General features: G+C 36.1%; 1 protein-coding gene across 1 annotated transcript; it reads right to left on the reverse strand.

The window, feature by feature from the left end:
• Positions 1 to 379: 379 nt before the first annotated feature.
• Positions 380 to 18,956, reverse strand: LOC131160263 (uncharacterized). The gene is made up of 3 exons (XM_058115723.1): positions 18,629 to 18,956; positions 7,175 to 7,377; positions 380 to 1,006 (listed from the first exon to the last, which is right to left on the reverse strand). Exons 1-3 carry the CDS (start codon positions 18,722 to 18,724, stop codon positions 667 to 669), a joined length of 639 nt encoding a protein of 212 aa, XP_057971706.1. The 5' UTR covers positions 18,725 to 18,956; the 3' UTR covers positions 380 to 666.
• Between the last annotated feature and the right edge of the window lie 941 nt (positions 18,957 to 19,897).

The raw sequence follows: 19,897 nt of genomic DNA on the forward strand, positions 1-19,897 counted from the left end.
TTGGCGTTTGCAATTTTTCAGTTTAGAAATATCAAAATTTAATTGGCCCCATAATTTCTTTTCCCTTGCTGCGATTCCCACACATTCTATGGCTTTTCTAAATTTCAATCACAAAAATGTCAGCGGGAACACTTGAAGGCATGCATAAAAAATCAAAACAAAAAAACGAAAAAAAAAAACAGTTGTCAGCGGGGAACAACTAAAAAACAATAAAAACAGACAAACAAACTTACTTGCTGCAATCTTCGTGATCACACCTCAGATTGACACAGCCTCCAACCATCCAAAATCGCTTTTCAAAATCACTATGAAAATTCAAAATCACTATTCAATCACAAAAAATGTCAGCGGGGAACTAACTTGAAGGCGCTAAAAAAGAAAAAAAACATGCTTATAAACTTTTTCAAGCTGCAATTTTCTTGATATATTTACATCAGATTGGAACACAGCCTCCAACCATCCAACCCATGAACTGCTTTATGCTTCTAACAACCATTCTGATAATATTCTTGTTGCAAGCACTAGAGATAAAAGGAAAAGTGAGGAAAAAAAAAAAACAAAGAAAGTATGCTAATGCTATCGGAGAAAAATGCCTCCAGAAAACCGACCAATGCTCTCACTGATAGTTAAGCTACCCAGAATTGGCAGATTGGGAGATTTTACCAATCAAGTGAACTGCCGCCTCATGTAAGTATCTTCATGCACAAAAACCGGTTCTTGAGCTTGAGCATTCTGCGGTGGGAACTGCGGCTGCCCCATTGCAATGCCACCTTGAGGAATCGCAGGATTGCTCCATGGATCAACAACGTTTTTCGCTGAAGATAAGGTCAGGTAATAAAGAATCCCAAGTGCAACGCTTGCAAGAGACAGGACGGCACCTCCTGCAAAAACTCCAGGTTTCACAACATAGCAGTAGTAGTTGCCAAAGTATATACTCTCTTCCCCATGCTCATCATTGAGGGCAGCGCCAGTCAACAACAGGAGAAACGCAATAACAAATGTGAACCTGCATTAACATTGGCACAAGCATCATTAACCAATATGAAACAAGAAGCATCACTGAAGAAAACCAGAGTGAAAAAATCTAATTGATTTGTAAAAACAGGTTGGATAAACAAATTCTCTACAGGGAAAAGTTGAGCCACTAGGTTTTAAGATGGTCTTTGTACAAAAGAAGGAAAAATCATCTCCATCTCAAACCAGCAGACCGCACACGTGCACAAAACTCTAGCATCCTCATCCTCTGAAATGCCTAAAAGAATTAGAAAACAATTCAAAGAACATGAGCAAAACCCACTGCTCTCCAAATAAGCCAAATACTCCAAGCAGCAGGAAATGCAGGAAGCCATGAAAATGAGATATTACTACACATCAAACAAATAATTGGAGATAATGCCTATAAGGCCTTCTACCTTATAGCAGATCGTCTTTAAGGGGTAATTTGAGTTCTTCAAAAGTATCAACTCCAACAAGAAAAACGTGTATGATGTGGCATTCAAACTTGCGAAAATTTACAAGTTGGAAACACAAAATCTAACCCCCTATCTTTTTCCTTGTCTGTTTAACTCCTATTTAAAGAAAATATAGATAAAGGTTATTGACACCACCACCACCCTCCGCATGCGTGCACTTATCTCTAATACATAAAGAAAATATCAATACTTGGAAGTAAAGAAATGGCGTGAGGTGCATACAACAGCACTTTGCTCTAGTGCAACCAAAGAAACCCAGCCCATCAGATCTGTGCAACAGTCTGCAGCATCAGCCAACACCCTTGTCTGATGAAACTAATACAGGACCTATTTTGAATTCAAACATCCTGCTTAGAACCTAGTAGTCCTCAAAGATAAGACATTTTTTTGTTTTGGGAAAAGTGACAAAATAATTTGAAATGCAAGTGATAACTAATTGAAGAAGTCCACTGAAACAATTTATACAGAAAAATGAACTGGATATCTGGAACCTCTAATATTTTACAGCACCAAAGGCCCCATAAAATCTTAAATCATTTTGGAAGCAAGCTAAAGCAACACATTTGCACAAAGCGACTGCATTGCCTGTTGATGCAAACTCAGCAGTGCACATGGATCATGAATGAGTGCCTCAGATTCACATGACTTGGTAGAGGGTGACTTGGTAGAGGGTGTTAGCTTACCACTTTCCCTAAAATCTTAAGCTATTAGGTTGTGGGCCAACAATATATCAAGCTCTAACAAAGGGTGATGAAAACCAACCTTCATCCTCAATTCACATGACCTGGGGAAGAATGTCCTAGGGTTTAGTATTACAATGAAAAAAATGTGGTTGTGAGGTTCTTTTGGTAGGATGTGGGACCAACAAGGTTTAGTCCTCAAGAAGGTCTACTAGTGCCTTTGCCATAACTCTTGAAGAAGTTGATGGAAGGAATATCCCTTTTAAGGATTGCAAATATTGAGTTGAGAATTCATAGGATCTCAGGAGCTGTTGAGAATAAAATGGCAATCCCTTTAGACCAGTTCATATTGTTTCTACACTACTTTTCATACATGTAAAAATGTTTTATCCATAAAAAGTTATAATACATATATAAAAATAAATAAATAAACATAACATTAACAGTTCACTACCTTCAAGCAATATGAATTCTTATAATTCCTTACTTTTCAAGTTTGTTTTATCTTGTTTGTTTTGTTTAAAAAAAAAAAAATCTATAATACTTTTCGATAAAAAAAGAATTTTATTAAAAGAGAAGAATGAACATCGAAAAACCAGAAAGAGTAAGAGAAAGAAAAAAGAAAAGACAAGGAGAATAAGAAATCCTCCCTTTAAATTAATAGAAACTAGTTACAAAGAATGCCTAATGTAATAGGGCCAACCAATCCCACCAAAAGTCTTCCAGAGAAAGGTGACAAAAAACACCATTTGCCAACACCCACAAGCGACGCAAGATATACCACCAAAAAATAAAAATTCGTAATACTACTACTGAATATCTGTGAATGTTTCTATGGCAGTATGACTGTTACATTAAAGGAAAATGCTTTAAACACAGAAAAATTTCACAAATTCCTTTTGCCAAGCAAATAAGACAAATGAATTTAGAAAGTGCAAACAATAGGGCCCACTTCCCTTTGAGAACAATGAATTGCTTAATTTCATGTATTGTGATGTGCGCCTAAATATGCATATTTAGGTCTGCTAACTTAGTTTGCTAGGATGAGCTTTATGGTCTATTAATGCATATTTATTATATTTTTGAGTTACTTTTAGTTTATCTTATATTTCAGGTATTTTGGAGCTTAAACTAAATAAATGGGTATGAAAAAGTTGCTGCAAAAATATTCAATATTAGGCTTGTTGGATAGTGCTCATAGAGCTGATCGCAGCGGAATAAATAAATTAAAGGAGTCATTGGATAAGGAGAAAACTTTCCTTTTCAAATTCAAATTTCCTACATCAAGAGTTCTTTTCAAACTCAAATTCCTCTCCCGAATTTCCTGAAACAGCCTTCAGTATTTGGAGCATAACTTTTGCTAGAAAACTCCAAAAAGGGCAATCTTGGTATCTATGGAAAGCTAAGAAATAATCCCACAACTTTCGTGTTGAAGATTTTCGAAGATGGGAAGATATCGATAGAGCAAATCGCACATCAAGGTGACAGCAGAAAAGGAGGGGGTTTGGATGATCTTGTTTTGGGGAGAGAAGAAGGGAGGACAACCAGAGTTTTATAAAAGGAGGGGATTCGAAGCTAGGAAAAAGAGAGCAGCAGCACATCAGCGTTTTTTCTCCCTTTTCTCAATGTTTTCCCTTCCCAAATATGTGATATTTAACCTCATGATGAGCAACTAATTTCATTGTACCCGGATCCGGATGAAGCCTAAATTGGTTGAATCCTAAATTGTTTCTCCATTCAATAAAAATTGGTGTATTTATTGTTTAAATTGAATTTCTTGGCATGACTTTGATTTCTTGACTAGTTAGGTTATTTTATTCTTGTGTTTACCAGAAGTTTAACAAAGAATCATTATGAACTAATTAGGTTGTTCTATTCTTTATATTTACCGAGAGGTCTAATAAAGAATTATTGTAATTCTTAACTTGATGCCTCTATTTATGTTTTTAGTATCTTGAATGAACTTAAATGTCATATATTCCATAATTCTAGATTAGCCTCTAGATATTGTGTGTTAGATTATTGAATGGGCAAACTGTTGGGATTGACTAATTAGGTGGATTCTAGGATTTTGGTGCATATTTATATATTGTTTGTTAATAATTTTACTTGCTTTCATTATTTACCACTTACTTTAAATTCAGGAAAAATTCAAAATTTTTAGACTAGCATTAGGCAATTGGCCCATAAAAATTGTCCTCTTGAATTTTCTGTCAAGTCTCTGTGGGATCGACCTCGTAACCACTAGTTTACTATAGATTCGTGCACTTGCGAGTTAAAACACATTAAAAATTCAACAACATATTGTTAAAAAGTTCTACATAACTTTCATTCTTGTAGATGCAAAAAAAAAAAGAAATGCAGAAAAGACTGTTAGAGAAACTAAAAATAGATCATTTAATAATTTATATGCTAGATTAGATACAAAAGAAGGGGAAAGGGACATATTTAAACTTTCTAGAGCTAGAGAAGAAAGAGGAACGACTTGGGTAATGTAAAATGTATAAAAAGTGAGGATGATATTGTCTTGGTTAAGGAAGAAGACAAAAGAGAAAGGTAGGCAAAGTTAATTTAGTAAGCTACTTAATGAAACCAAGTAGAAGGCTTAAATTTAGAATAGATAAATGAGAAAACAGCTAAAAATATGAGATTTATTCGAAAATTTAGAGTTAAACTAAAGAATAAACATATTTACGGTAAGTTAGGCATATCTCCTATAGAAAATAAGATATGGAAGGGAGTGAGCTAGTTACTGTGAGGGGGAATAGAAGAGGTAGGAGTAGACCTAAAATAACTTGGAATGAGATAATGAGTAAGGATTTAATAGCCTAGCCCTAAATTTGTTAGAGGAAATTGCCTATGATCGTGTAAATTGGCAAAAAAGGATTCATGTAGTTCACCCCACCTAGTGGAATTAAGGCTTGGTTTATTGTTGTTGTTGTATAAATTTTTTTGTTTCTATCGTATTGCTCTATTTTTGGGGCAAGCTTCAGTCCACAAGCACTGGCTTAAATTAAAATGTGAAGGCCATGGTTTCAGTTTCATAGAAATAGCCTCTCAAAATGTGGAGGCAAGGCATGCACTCTGTCCTCCTTAAACCACTAATATGGCACGAAAGCCTTCTTTATTAATATCACCCACACTCTCCTTTTAAGATTGTCTTGTGTGGGAATTAACTATTTTATAAGTAAAGTACAAGTACTTTTACTTTGTAGTGAACTTGATCAGGTTACTCACCGCAGATTTAATTAATCGTTCAAAATTCAAATAACACATAGTACACAATTAAAATACAGATTCAAACATAGCGATGTGGTCCGTGCCTTGCACTGCGGTACGGGTGTTAAACCCAAACTTGGAAACAACCTCCCCAAATGTGGAGGTAAGACTACATACATCATGCCCTTTGCCATACCCTCATGCATTGGTTTTACAGATGTGGCCTGTGCCTTATGCATCCCCAACTAGGACTAAATAAAAATGAAATCAAGAATATAGGATTGAAATTCCATTTTCCCCACTTCTCACAAGCTGCATTGTCTATAATACCATGAACACATCCCAGATGTTGCTCAATGCTCATGCACACATGCACATGTGCAGCACACATGCACAGAGACAAAAAAAGATCTTCATAAAGATCATCGCAAGCCTTCTAAACACGCAGCGGACAATTATGATTGGAATCTCACTACATTTATAAGTCCAAGCATATATTTGAGAATATCTAGAATGACATCAGCCTCAATGGCATACAATCAAGTCAGTAAGCAGACACTGCATCCTAAATATTGAATCCATTCTTTGATCCTGACCTTGTTGTAGAGGTGGCCCTACACATTTAGTTAGATCAGTGCACTGAAAATCCTTGATGTCCACCAATTCACCTTTCTTATATTACAAATGTATGAATGCACATCATTTATTTATTTGAGAATATTTGGTCCCTAAAAAACCCATTCATGACCCTGGAAATATCATCTCCCCAATAACCTTTAACCCTGTTCCCTCAATCACCCAAAGGGTAAAAGCACAGACGCACACAAGAAAAAATAAAAAATAAAAGAGAAAAACAAGCGAAAATATCCCAAAAATTAGTTATGCATTAAAAAGTGTATTTCCATTGTATATTATGCAAAATTCTATCCATTCATCTTCCCCACTAGCCTCACAATCACAATATCCCATCATTAGTACTAAGGAAAACAACCTCCACAACCTTTAGATCATCTAAACCTGGTCTTCAGAATCTCAAATCGGAAAATATGTTCTGCTCTAATTCGTCAATATTCTTCATGATCTCTCAAATTTTCAGAACAAAATTAAATTCATCCCTACCTGCCTAACATATGAACATTTCCAGCCCAGTAAAAGAAATTTATGTTCTTAATGTACTCCAACCAAATGAATTTAAAATTTTACCAATAAACTAATCTTCTCCAACCCCGCCAACCTCTAAAACCTACCTCTTTTTCTTCATTTCCTGTTATGAACTTCTCCAAAGTCAAGCTCTATTGCCATCTTTAACACATACACTTGATTTTCATTAGAACTGTTACCTTCATTACCTCCAAAAACAGTTTTCCTTCAGTTCTTTGGCTCCTCAAGAAATTCCAAACTTCTTTAGGAAAAACTTGTAAATAGATATAAATGTAAAGGTTAAAAATTTCACCTATTACCTGAAAAATACCAAATCCTTTTCCTAAGAAAAAATGCATTTGCTTTAGACAAAAAGCCAAATATCAAATATGGTTTTAAGAGTTGATTTAGATTTATTGCGACCGATGTGATAGGTTCTATAATTGATCTAAATCAAAAATAGCTTGTTGCAGAAAGTCTAAAAGAAGGGAAAGAACCTAGACGGTCACATCTAGGGATTCCTAAGCAATCACACTCATGAAGAAGGAAACTACAGTGATCTATTTTATGTTTATTCATTCGTAAAATTTCCAATGGAGCTACCAAGTTACACCTAGAGCACCAGATCAGAAGTTTAATCACTGAATCATAATTGAGAAATACCATGACACCACAAAGCAAATTAGTGCTAATGTCCAGTTAGCATTTGAAGGGTGAGGGCTTCTCCTGCAACAGATGCACCCAGAAGCAACATTTATGATTACTTGAGCAATCATAAGGGTCACTGCCGCAGTTAATCCAAGAGCCATGGCTGGACTTCTGGGATACGTACATACAGATGGAGAGGAGAACTCAACCTGAGAAACCTGCAGATTCAAAAAGAAAAAAACAGTTCAAACCAGTAGACGCTACAAGCATTAGTCTCATCATAACACCATGATATTCAGTATATTAATTTTCTTCTTTCCTTATCTTTTTTCCTCTGTACCATTAGTTTATACTACAAACATCAAAGAATAATATAAAGATGACCAAAAACAGTTCGAACCATTAGATAAATTTAAGCATTAACATTTGTGTATATTACTAACATTAGAAATAATCTAAATATGATGTAAGATGGTCTTGGTGCCCAGTTTAGTTTTTTTTTGGGGGGGGGGGGGGGGAGGAGTTGATTCCGTTACTAACCTAATGGCCCACTATGAATAATTTTTTTCACTCTGTAAAACACTATCAGTGAACTGGATGATGTCAGAAAACAACATCAAACTGAATAGTGCCATTTATGATTTCATTAGCTGGCAGGCTATAGTTTGTGGAAACTGTGGCTTTTGAATCTTCAAAATTTGGGTTTACATTCTATAGTTCAAATAGGGTAAAAAAAAGGATTAGTTTTAATGACAGATAAGTTACTGGTTATCAAAAACACTGCTTGAAGTTCAGTAAAGCACCTGATGTAAAGTTTTACGTCATTAGAAAAGGCTTGATGTTTGACAAGGTTTAGGACTATGAGAATAGGTCAGGTTTGGATTGCAGAATGTCTACCGTAGGAAGAGTGCGGTCATAACACAAGAATTTGATAGCTCATGAAGGAAAATGCGTTGTCATCGTTAAGCAAATGATAATGCGAAAATTTTTGTGAATCCATAACATGGAACAGACAAGGAATAATTATTCCCAAATTTCACAATGAGATGGCTATTGCTATCCTATTCCATGTTAATATAAGCTTTTGCAGCAGTAACTTTTATTCTAAATAATTGTATCCCTAATATAAATTTTATCACTTTTCCTTCTTATTTCATTCTACTCTTAGGAAAAGACATTCCGCAAACCCAATGTAATTGGATTTATATTCAAAGGTTATTTAAGGTTTTGAAATAAGTAGCTGTACAAAAGTTAAAAACAAATAGTAATAATAATAATAATAATAATAATAATAATACTAATGATGATGATGATATTGAAGAAAGGAGGAAGGAGAAGTTCCAAAGCATCACACTTACGGTAGATTTGCATCACATGGTCCTTCAAGAGCGTCAATAAGAAATAACATTTCCCTATATTGTTCCTACTTTTGAAGTAAAAGGAGTTTAAAACATATACATGTAAACATAGTTGCTTATATACTGTTAATTCTCTCCACTTCGCACTTAAGATTAGGTTGCATCACACTCCTACAAGAGCATCAATAACCACTACAAAATTCCAATAATTACCCTTACTTCTGACTTCAAGTAGACATGCAGAAAGAATGACAAAAGATTTCCAATGCTAATAACACTAGGACTCTGGATTGAAACTTCACTCAGACTCAACAAACTACCAATTTCAAGTGGTCAAACAAGACATAAAACTACTAAAGGCCACATGTAAAGGCCAAATAACACAGTTTTCTTTTATTTTTTATTTTTAATAATTACAACAAGAAGAAGCTTTAAGTACCACTAGGTGGGGTCAGCTATATGAATCGTTTTCCGTTAATTCAAACGATCAAGGGCATTTTTCTTGCCCAATCAAGAGCTGTTAAATCCTTCCTTGCTATCTCATTTCATGATATTTTTGGTCTAATCCTACCCCTTCTAGCTCACTCTTCACTAGTGCACTATTTGACCTACGTTTCTTTATATATATATTTATACAACAACAACAAAACCAAACCTTAGTCCCACTAGGTGGGGTCAGCTATATGAATCCTTTTCCGCCAATTAATGCAATCATGGACCATTTTTTTTTATAGATTCAAGGATATTAAATCCTTACTCACTATCTCCTCCCAAGTTATTTTAGGTATGCCCCTTTTATACATATATATATATATATAATAAAAGAAGGTATATTAGATTAAGAAAGAGAAGTTACAACCTAAGGGAACAAGAGGTCCACACAAAAAAAAAAAAAAAAATAGAAACAAAACAAGGAATAATAATAATTATAAATAAAAATAAAAAAATAAAAAATAACTGAATAGTACTCCTAACCAAGAAAACCCCTTTTAAATCCCTTACTATCATAATTCACTGAACACTTTAAATTTGCTAGCTCCCCTTGACCCTTCTTCGCTTTGTACTTAACCCCATCAAAGCGCATTTCAACTTGGCTTGTGTTTCAAATGCCCAAAAGCCCCAAATCATCTAAGCCATCCCTCCCTAATCTTATCTTCTACTGATGTTATGCCTAACTTATTGTGAATAAGTTCGTTCCTCAAATTATCCTTTAGTGTTATACCACTCACCCATCCTAGAATTCACAGACAACTTTAATTTTTTTTGCTTATGTTGTTTCTTAATTGCTCAACGCCTTTTTTTAATTATAGAAAAAAAGAAAAAATAAATTATTAACAGAAGAAGAGAAGAAAAAAAGGGACGATAAAAGAAACCTATTATGCAATGAAAAGAAATGGCTGGATGTGTGGAGATCTTGGTAATATATGTTGCAACTAAATATTGATCGAAAAAAGTGTACTAATCTTTGACCTTGACAACCTACAGTTTTTTTACCCCAAGGGATGTAGAAAGCCACAACCCTGCCTGCAAAGCCTCGTATTCTGCATCATTATTTGTTGCAGTCAACTCCAACCTCAATGTATATGGTACTTCAGCCCCATCGGGTACTGTGAGAATTAACCCTACACCTCGACCATTGCTATTAGACGATTCATCCACGTGCAGTGTCTAGCACAAGTGTTTTCAATGTCTTTGAAAGTTTCTTTGGCAATGAAGTTGGCTAAGACTTGTGCCTTAATTGCTCGCCTTGGCTTGTAATGGATATCGAACTCCCCAAACTTGACTGACCATTTCATCCTTTCTGATAACTCCAAGCATTGTAGAGTTTGTCTAAAAGACATGTTAGTCAACACCGTGACTCTGTGGGCTTGGAAGTACAGTCTCAGTTTCCTAGCTGAAGATAAGACTGAGAAGGCAGCTTTCTCTGCTAACGAATAATTGATTTCAGCCCCCTACAAAACCTTGCTTATGTAGTATATTGGTTTGTGTTGTCTACCCTCTTCCAGAACGAGGGCAAAACTCACTGCATTGCGGGTAAAAGCCAAGTATAAGTACAAATCTTCTCTTGCAACTGCCTTGGTCAAAAGAGGTGGAGAGTCGAGGTATAGATTTAGTTGTGCAAAATATTTATCGTGTTCTTCACCCCATTCAAACCTTCCAGATTTCCATAATTCTTTGAAGAATGATAAGCGCTTATCCTTGAGCAAGAGACAAACCTGCTAGTGATGCCTCTTTTCCAAGGAGGACTTGCACATCTTTGTTGGTTTGTGGGGTACGCATTTCCATTAAGGTCTGGATTTTATCAGGATTTACCTCTATCCCCCCGTGGGTCACCATGAATCTCAAGAATTTTTCCAACATTGTTGTGCATTGATAATTTCACATACAATATAAGATGGATAAGCATGTCTTTTTGAGTTTGTTGGTGTTGTATTAATGAAGTAGCTAGAAGATGAATTGTGTTGTTGAATAATTTAGCGGAGTAATTTTTCCCTTCTCCCCACCTCTCTCATCATGTTCTTCTGGTTATTTATTTATTTTTTATTCATCTAATTCATTTACTGGAACCTTTACGGATGAGCAAAGCAGCAAAACAAACTAGGATCAGATAAGAGTTGGGAGCCAGCTGACCAGGAGACAAGTTATAAAACCGCAAAGCATCAAATATAAAGGAATGAAAGGGCAGCCTGAGCCCAACTTTGAAATAATCAGTATATAAGCAAATCTCATCTGAACCTGGCTGAAGAGCCGATTCAAAACTGGAGGGTAGCCGAAGATGAATAGAGTCTGGGATAAAATATAAGGTACACAGACAGCTCAAGTCATCTTGAGTTAAGCAAGACTTGGCATTCCTCACGTCAACTAGGATAGAAGATTGAGCCTAGAAGGTTCCATTACAAAGGACAATAGGATGCTAGAGAGAGAATAGCAACAGAATTAACATCTTTATCCGTTGAAGGAATCAAAAAGAAGATTCTTGAAAAGTTTCGAAGAACATTCAAGAACACGCAAAGAAAATTTTAAGTATAATCAAGAATATTTGAAAAAAAATCAAAAAATATGCAAAAAAACAACCAAGAACATTCAAATGAAGATTCAAACATTCAAAACATAATTCAAAGAAAAGGAGAAAGCAAAGGAGAGAATGAGGGAACATACCTCAAGAGCAGCCTCTTCTTTCCAAGTGTGAGGAATGAGGATGGGAATAGAGCTATTTTAAAATAAATAAATAAACTCTAAAGGCTCAATTAAAGCCAAAACAACTCGGAAAAAGGGAATATGGCTCGAATTGAGCCAAAAACCGCTAAAAAAGGCTCGAATTGAGCTGCTCCACTAAAAACGACTTGGATTGAACCAAAACCAGCTACAAGTAGCTCGGGTTGAGCCGAACTTCACAAGAACGGCTTGGATTGAGCCAATAAGCCATGATCGCAACTCAAATTTAGCCAAGCTTCACGAAAAAGGCTTGGATTGAGCCGAGCATTCTCAAAATAGCTTGAATTGAGCCAAGCGTCCCGAAAATGACTCCGATTGAACCGATTCACCGAAAATGGCTTGAGTTGAGCCAGTCGTCCAGAAAGCGGCCTGAATTGAGCCAAACATCATGAAAACAGATCGATTGAGCTGATACATCGCAACAACGGCTCGAATTGAGCCAAGCTTCTCTAGAACGGCTTAAATTGAGCCATGCTTTTCTAAAACGGCTTAGATTAAGCCGAATACACCTCGGGCGGCTTAGAATAAGCCGAATCATCTTAAAAATAGCTCGAATTGAACCAAATGAGCCTAAACGGCTTGGATCAAGTCCAAACTATCCAAATGGCTAGAGTAGGGCCAAAATTTTCTACACGATCAGGCATCTCTAGGTACTCTCGAGTCAAGGAAAATATAATTAAAAACTCGAGCGTAAAGGTAGGGGAGGGGGGACTTGATATAGCCAAGATTAATAGGGCACATTAATAAGAAGACCAAGATCGAGGCACCCTCATTATTTCCCAATAAATATTTTTAATGGGAAATGTAACCCCCTACCATCACAATAATTGACCAACAAATATCGAATTCAACAGAGGAATGTCTCTCACTACTATAAAAGAGCCACTCCTAGAAGAGGTAAGACACCTCACCCTCATCCATTTCTTATTGCTGCGATAATCCTATCCTCCTACATTCCCTGACTTAGGCATCAAAGTGATCCCCCGGAGTACACCAAAGGTCCTCCAAGCCTCTCTTGTTCGATTCTTTGCAGGTGCTCAAGGTCAAAGATCAATCTACATTTTTTGGTCAATTTTTGGCTGCAACAATATTAAATTCATAAAAGGTGAGGAGGACAGTGTGTTCATTGAAGAGGAAATAAAAGAAAAATGGCCAAATTATGGCATGGGCTTTACAATAAGGATGGCTGGCAATTAGCAGTTCTTTTATGCCCTGATCATTGGCGATAGCGATTCTTTCTTGAAGAATGGGATTTTGTAGGGCCATCATGGATGATAGAAAGATCTCTTGCTTCACACAAGAGATGATACAAGGCTCTGCAATAGAAAGCTAGCTGGACACGGATCCTTATTTATTACAATAGAGGCAAATGCTCATATATGGATAACTAAACAGTTGAAGGTATTCTTGTACTACAAAGAGGGCCATCCTTGGGTAAGAACCAACAAAACTTCTATCTACTCACTGCTAATAAGATTGTTGATGAATACAAAGGTCAGTTTTATTAATAAAAAAGATTCCCCAATTGGGAGGAGTCCATTTAGTAAGATACCAAAAAGGGTAGAAACAACAAGGCAGCAGAGGCTGCTTAAAACGATGGAATAATTGTTGAGAGGTGACCACCATATGAGGATACACCAGTTAGCAGAAGCCCTAACGAACCATGAATTGGTGTGAACGTTCCAAAACATGGTACCTTTCCATTCTAGAAAGCTAAATCTAGTGACCCAAAGTTTACTTCAATATCTTTCAAATAAACTATTTATTAGTTAACATGGAGAATTATCACATTATAGTTCTATTTTCAGTCATTATTCATCATTTCACAAAAGAAAATATGTTCAAGATTCAAAACACCTCAACATCCTTTCTAATTATGCATTGTTCACCAAAATATATCCAAAAGTATACACAACCCCTAATGCTACACATTACAGGGCATATCATATATGGGAACAATCCACACTCTAGGTGACTTAGTATTTAAACATAGATTTAATACTGACTTAGTATTTAAACATAGATTTAATACTATATATTATATATTCTATAAATGCATTTACCCCATGTTTGGAAAATTGGATTTTGGACCTTAGATTTAGATTTGTGTGGATTTTGACAAATGGAATATAAAATCGTACTAAGTTTCGTCCAAGTCCACACAAGTCTAAGTCCAAATCTTGAAAACCATGCCCCCAAACACAACCTTAGTATTATTTAGCAATCAAATCAAGCTTAATCAAGTAGAGCTCAAGTTCAACCATTTTAAGAACGATTGAGTTTAAGTAAAGTTTTGAATTCAAAATTCTCGAGTCAAGTTGAGTTTGAGTATCCCCCTATGTTGATTCAACTCAACTCGAAATATATCCCTACTTACACCAACAGCCCCACACCCTACTATCTCTAGGAATGTGCTCCCTGCTTGTAAAAGATTTTTCATATTGTGCCAAATTCTCAAGCTAGTTCTATTAACATGACCATCAATAAGAAAAACAAATGAAAAGCCAAATGATGATAAACAACATCAGCCAACCAAAAACATTGCGTTAGTGGATGAAATCTTAAGAAGGGTTAGAATGGGCAGTTCCCACTTCCTAAGAGCAAGCTTTCAAAGGAGATCGTAAAAGGACCCAAATCAAATAATCTATCCATAACTAGGATGAAGATTGTGTGAAACTAAAGGAAGGACCAAACCAAGTGACGTTGAAGAATCAAACAATGAATTGTGGTCAAGAGGTGAAGTGCCACTTGAACCTAGAGCTAGCTAGTTTTCCTAAAAAATATTAAGGCAAAACTTGACACTAGTGGTACAGGGTTGTTTCTTTGCGAACCAGTGTCAAATTGAGATAAACATGATTACTAGTCATGACTTCTATTAAATAACCACTTTTACCAAAAAGCTTAAGCTGTTAGGTTGAGCGCCCAACAACGTATATCAAGCTTTAACACTCCCCTACACGTGCAACCCAACAGCATGTGGAGAGAGTAACACATAATAGAGTTAACCCATTACAAGAAATACAATAATTTTTTTAAACACCACATAATAAACGCAGGCAACAAGACTAGAACCCAGGACCTCCTAGTAACCAACTCTAATACCATGTTAGATTATCACTTTACCTAAACGCTTAAGCTGTTAGGTTTTGGACCAAAAATGTATATCAAGCTCTAACAACCTCAAAATAACATTGGTCAAATTTGACTAGTAAGATAAATTGTTAAGAGGGAAACAGCCTGGATCACCTGCCAAGGCCCCTACCCTAAATAATTGCCCAATGATAAAGGAGGAACAGGAGAAAAGACAGCCAAGAGACTTATGTGGATGCATCCACCTTTGAAAGAGTGTGTAACATCTCATTGATCAAGCATCCCAGTTAACAGTGAGGGGTCGATCGATATACCAACACTACCAAATGTATAAATGCATTGATAGGAGTCATTCCACCTTTATAGGGAAGCATTGATGAAAGCAATGGTGGACCAAGGTGTAAGCAAGAATGTCAATTTGACTGCTTTAGTAATGCAGACATTAATGAGAATCCAATGAGATTAGGATAAAAGGCATAATCGGTGGACAATCTCTACTAACCCTAGTTGGTTCAATGGGATGCAAGAGGTTGGGTTGACCAAATATGTTGATTGATTCAAGAATGTAAGGTGACCTTGCTTTTTAAGGATAAGAAAGTGTGAAAAGGCATCGAGCTAATGTTTGTGCACCAAGTGCTACAATGCTAAAATAGTCAATATATGACCAAATGAGTGACAACCTTTCAATGAAAGGGTACTTGTGCCCAAAACAAACACAAATGGGTAAATAGAGAAAACCTCGAGCATGAGACAATACTCTCTTAGGAAATTAGGCAAAATAGCCTCCTAATTTCGAGAGAAGAGATGCCTCCTCAAAAAATGGGTCACAATGAGTAGCTTTCCCCAGTGACTAATAACAAAAATTATGGTCTAGGAAAAGTTGTAAGACCGTGTATTGGGAGCCAACATTGGTCGCTACAATAGCCTAGATAGGAAAATCAACAACGAAATCCTCCGCAAGCGTGATCATGACTATAACATTCCTAAGGCAGTGATATTCCATGTCAAGCTCCAAGAAAGGTATAATGATTTAGACAATGTCTTGAAGAGGAGCTTAGTGAAATAGGCATGTTTGTGAATATGCCGATTCCAGCACTTGCACAAGTTGCAAAATACTAATTTGCTAAGAACTAATCGCATGAAAAATAAAACCCCATGAAGCTTCACTTTTTTTCTACAAGATAGGAGTCTGACCATGCTTGCGCATCTTAGGTAGAGGACAAAGAATGCCTCCTTTCAAGGGAGCTCAATCAAACATAAGTTACCACTCTATGTGCCAACAAATAGTCTTAGGCAGATGATTTCTATGGGATGTAAGTCTAATAACTCCCAAAAGATAGTAACAAATGCATGCAAATATTTTCTCAGCCCGATGCAATCGCATAAGGGAGCTTGACCTAAAGACCCACTAATCTTGCAGGTAAAAATTTTGATCTTAGAGATTGGATGATGCAGAGGGAATGGGTTGTTGCTTAATGAACAAAAGCTATTCTGAGGATAATAGGCTGATCTTCCCATAAGCTCACGTGCTGGAAGGTTTAGCACCTCAATGCTAGCTCTTCGCCACTTATGCTCCAAGGGTTGTTGTTTGCCCATTAAATCAATACATGCACCGACTTCAAAACATTGTGAAACAATTTGGGTTGGTAAAATTCATTATTTGCAATTATTAAAGAATGTGAAAACATTTTTTCCTCGTAGTAGTATCTAACATTCTCAGATTCCATCAGAAGTTGTCCTTTTTTGTTGGACAGCTTCCTCAAGTATTTCAATTAAAGTTAACTTGCAAAGGGGAAGGGGTTGCATGTTGTTGTTGGTGTTTTTTGTGCAAAAAATATGTTGAAACATGGGACCATCTTTTGTTTCATTGCTTTTTTTTTTTTATCAGCAAAGAAAATTTAATATTAGAAAAAGCAAGGCATTAAGGGGATGTCGACCAAGAACAGGGAGAACAACAAATAACAAAAAATACACTAGTTAGGGAAGAACATCAAGGAAAATCAAGAATAGCAGGGAAATCCCTCTTGGGCCTCCCACTATGCCAACTAGAGATTATAGACATCCAGTTCTCCAAGACAGTCTGCATAGAAGAAACCGTCCCCTCGAAAACCCTTCTTTTTCTTTTTTTTCCGAACTGCCTAAAATATAGCAAGGGGGATAAGGGAAAGAGCCTTCCTTTTGGTCTTGTTGGAGGGGTTCCCTTTCCAAGCCCAAATCTCACCCTCAACCGAAGCTACCTTGACTCATTTATGCTTAACCATGGAAACAACCAAGCTCCAGAGATTCCTGGTCCAAAGGAAGTGGTATTTTCTCTTTTTCGGCATGCATTAGGTAGTGCCAAAAACTGTGTACAAACTTAAATGTGAGATGCAAAATTTGGGAGGCGTGGGAGTAGGTTGGGGTGGCATGCTATTCCTCCTCACTTGATGTGGAACCTTAGGCTTGAAAATGTAATAATCCTATGTTTGGAAAGGTCTGGGATTTGGATTTGTGTTGGATTTGGATAAGATGCAATGTAAAATTGCAATGAAATCCATCCAAATTCACCCAAATCCAAATCTAAAATCCGAAATCCATGCTTCCAACATAATTGTTTTCTCAATGACAAGAAGAATTCTTGCAAACGAGTGAAGAGGAACTTGTTGCAATCTTTATTTCATTGGATGTTCATTCACCCCTTCTTTAATATCCTGGGTGTTTTTTGGAAGTTCTTATATTTTGAATCGCAGATCTTGATCTTTATTATTTCTATTCCTTTTCTTTTGTCTTCGAAGAAGTAAATCGAATCCTTCTTGCGTACAAAGTTTCTCCCCTTCTGCATGTCCTAATACATTACTACTTATCAAAAAATAGGATTTATGAACTAATCTCATTTCAGTATTTTTGAAGACAAAAACATAGGAACTCAAGCTGAACAGTGAACACTGATATTATGGAACTGGAAATATGTTCACCACAAGTCAGAACACAAGAAGAATAATGAAATTCACAAAGAATTATGCTAAATTGCTCAAATCAATTCCAGGGATCCATTTAAGTACAACTGCATAAGAACCAAAGAGTACATTGACACCCCAACTGACTTTCTGCTTAGTAGAGGAGCAATTGCAGGGAATGAACAGAATCAAAACTCTAACACTATGTTCGGTAAAGACCTTTGATTGGATTTGAAAAAAATGTAATATAAAATTTCATCGAATTTTGTTCAAATCCATCCAAATCCAAATCCAAGTCCAAAACCTATCCTCCCAAACAGAGTGTAAGATTATTTTTATGATTTGAGGACACGAGAAAAACAGAAGGTAAATTCACCTGAGCCTAACACAATCATTTGACAAAGTTGAGCTCTTCTTCTTCTTATCCTTTCATCTTTTTTTTTTTTTAAAAATCTCAAAATAGTAAAAAGGTGATCTTCTTTTTTGGTTTTGTCTATGTTCTCTGCTTTCCGAGCCCCCAAGCAGAGAGCCGGCGCCAAAGAATCATCCAACTGAAGATTTCAAGCCATTTGCATCAAATACAGCACACCCCAAAAGATGATAATAACCACTCACCTAATAGAGACAAAACATACACGAAATGAGACAAAATTTCTACAAAGGCAAGACGAAGCAAGCACCAAACAAACTATACAGCAGCAGGACAAACTTATAAGGCAGCAAAACACCATTTCAATGAAACCCATTTCAAATAAAAACCTAACTCAACTCCATCACATACACTTATGAATGCACGCACCATATAAAGCTTCAAAACACAAACAAAGAAGCAAAAAACAATAACATTAACAGCCCTTTTTCGCCATTACCTTAATCCTCTTGGCCTCTGCAGCAAAACCCAGAACAGCTGAGACGAACCCTAAGAAGCCAGCTACAGTGCACACTAGAAGAACCCTTCTCTCCATACTCTTCTCTCTCTCTCGCTCTCGCTCTCGCTCTCTCTCTCTCTTAAGATACACTCAATTTGGGCGTGGGGATGAGGAATGTGAGGTTCTTCCCAAAATCATGACTTGCGTCTAAGAAAGTCTAAAGGTGGTGACCATCATTTCTGTTTTCTAGGTGGGCAAGGATGGCTTCTCACTGGCTTGTGTGGGCCATTTTGGGAATTATGAATTGTGAAAGCATTTTAAATGTCCTTTCCTTGTGGATTAAGGTTTTTTTTTTTCTTTTAAAGTCTTTTGGCGTTTTTTGATTTACAGTGCATATTCAAGAAGCTTTTTCTATAATAGAAAAACACATACACCTCACGAAAAAATAAATTGAAGTGGGTATTGATGCAACCAAAATCAGTACCCCATATTTACAAATATGCCCATAAAGGCAAGCCATTGTTAGATCAGCTGTGGGATCCTCGGGTGTCTCGCGAAACTCCCACTAAACTATTAATAATCTCTAAGACGATTACGAAAGCAGATGGGTTACATAACCGTCTGAAAGTTACTTGCATGAATTACGTGCAACTCATAAATTACTCATAACCCCCTAATGGTACCTCATAAATGTCAAGTTAGGAAAATATTAGTCTTCACTACTATAAAATGTGGATCATAGAGAGAGGTAAAGTATCTCACTCATACTCACTATTTCTACTGTTCTAATTCAAAATCTCTCATTAGCCCCTTACTTAGTCATCAGAGTGATGCCCCGAGGTACACCCCGGGTCTTCCAAATTATTCTTATTTGTTTCTTTTCAGGTGGTTGTGATCAAAGAACAATTCTTGAAGATCGTTCAATTTTCAAGTAATAACAGGTATATTAAATTAAGTGGGTTATTATAATAAATGTGTTATTTATTACTTATTTATGTAATTGGGGTTGGTTTTTATTTATTTATTTATTTAAAAAAATAGGAGTTATGAAGATATTTTAAAAATTCAGTACTTGAATTAATTAATTTATAAAAATAATAATGGTTAAATGTTGTCTCATCTTTTAATCAATATATAGGTATTTTTGTGACCAAACAAAAAATAATGAGCTTTAGGGAATGTTGATTAGGGTATATTATTTGTTACGGACCATGTTTTAAAAATCTATATGTTGTTTCTTGAATATAATCTTGGGGTATATAAGGAAAA

Source organism: Malania oleifera, chromosome 7, assembly GCF_029873635.1.
Source record: "Malania oleifera isolate guangnan ecotype guangnan chromosome 7, ASM2987363v1, whole genome shotgun sequence".
Classification (NCBI taxonomy): domain Eukaryota; kingdom Viridiplantae; phylum Streptophyta; class Magnoliopsida; order Santalales; family Ximeniaceae; genus Malania; species Malania oleifera.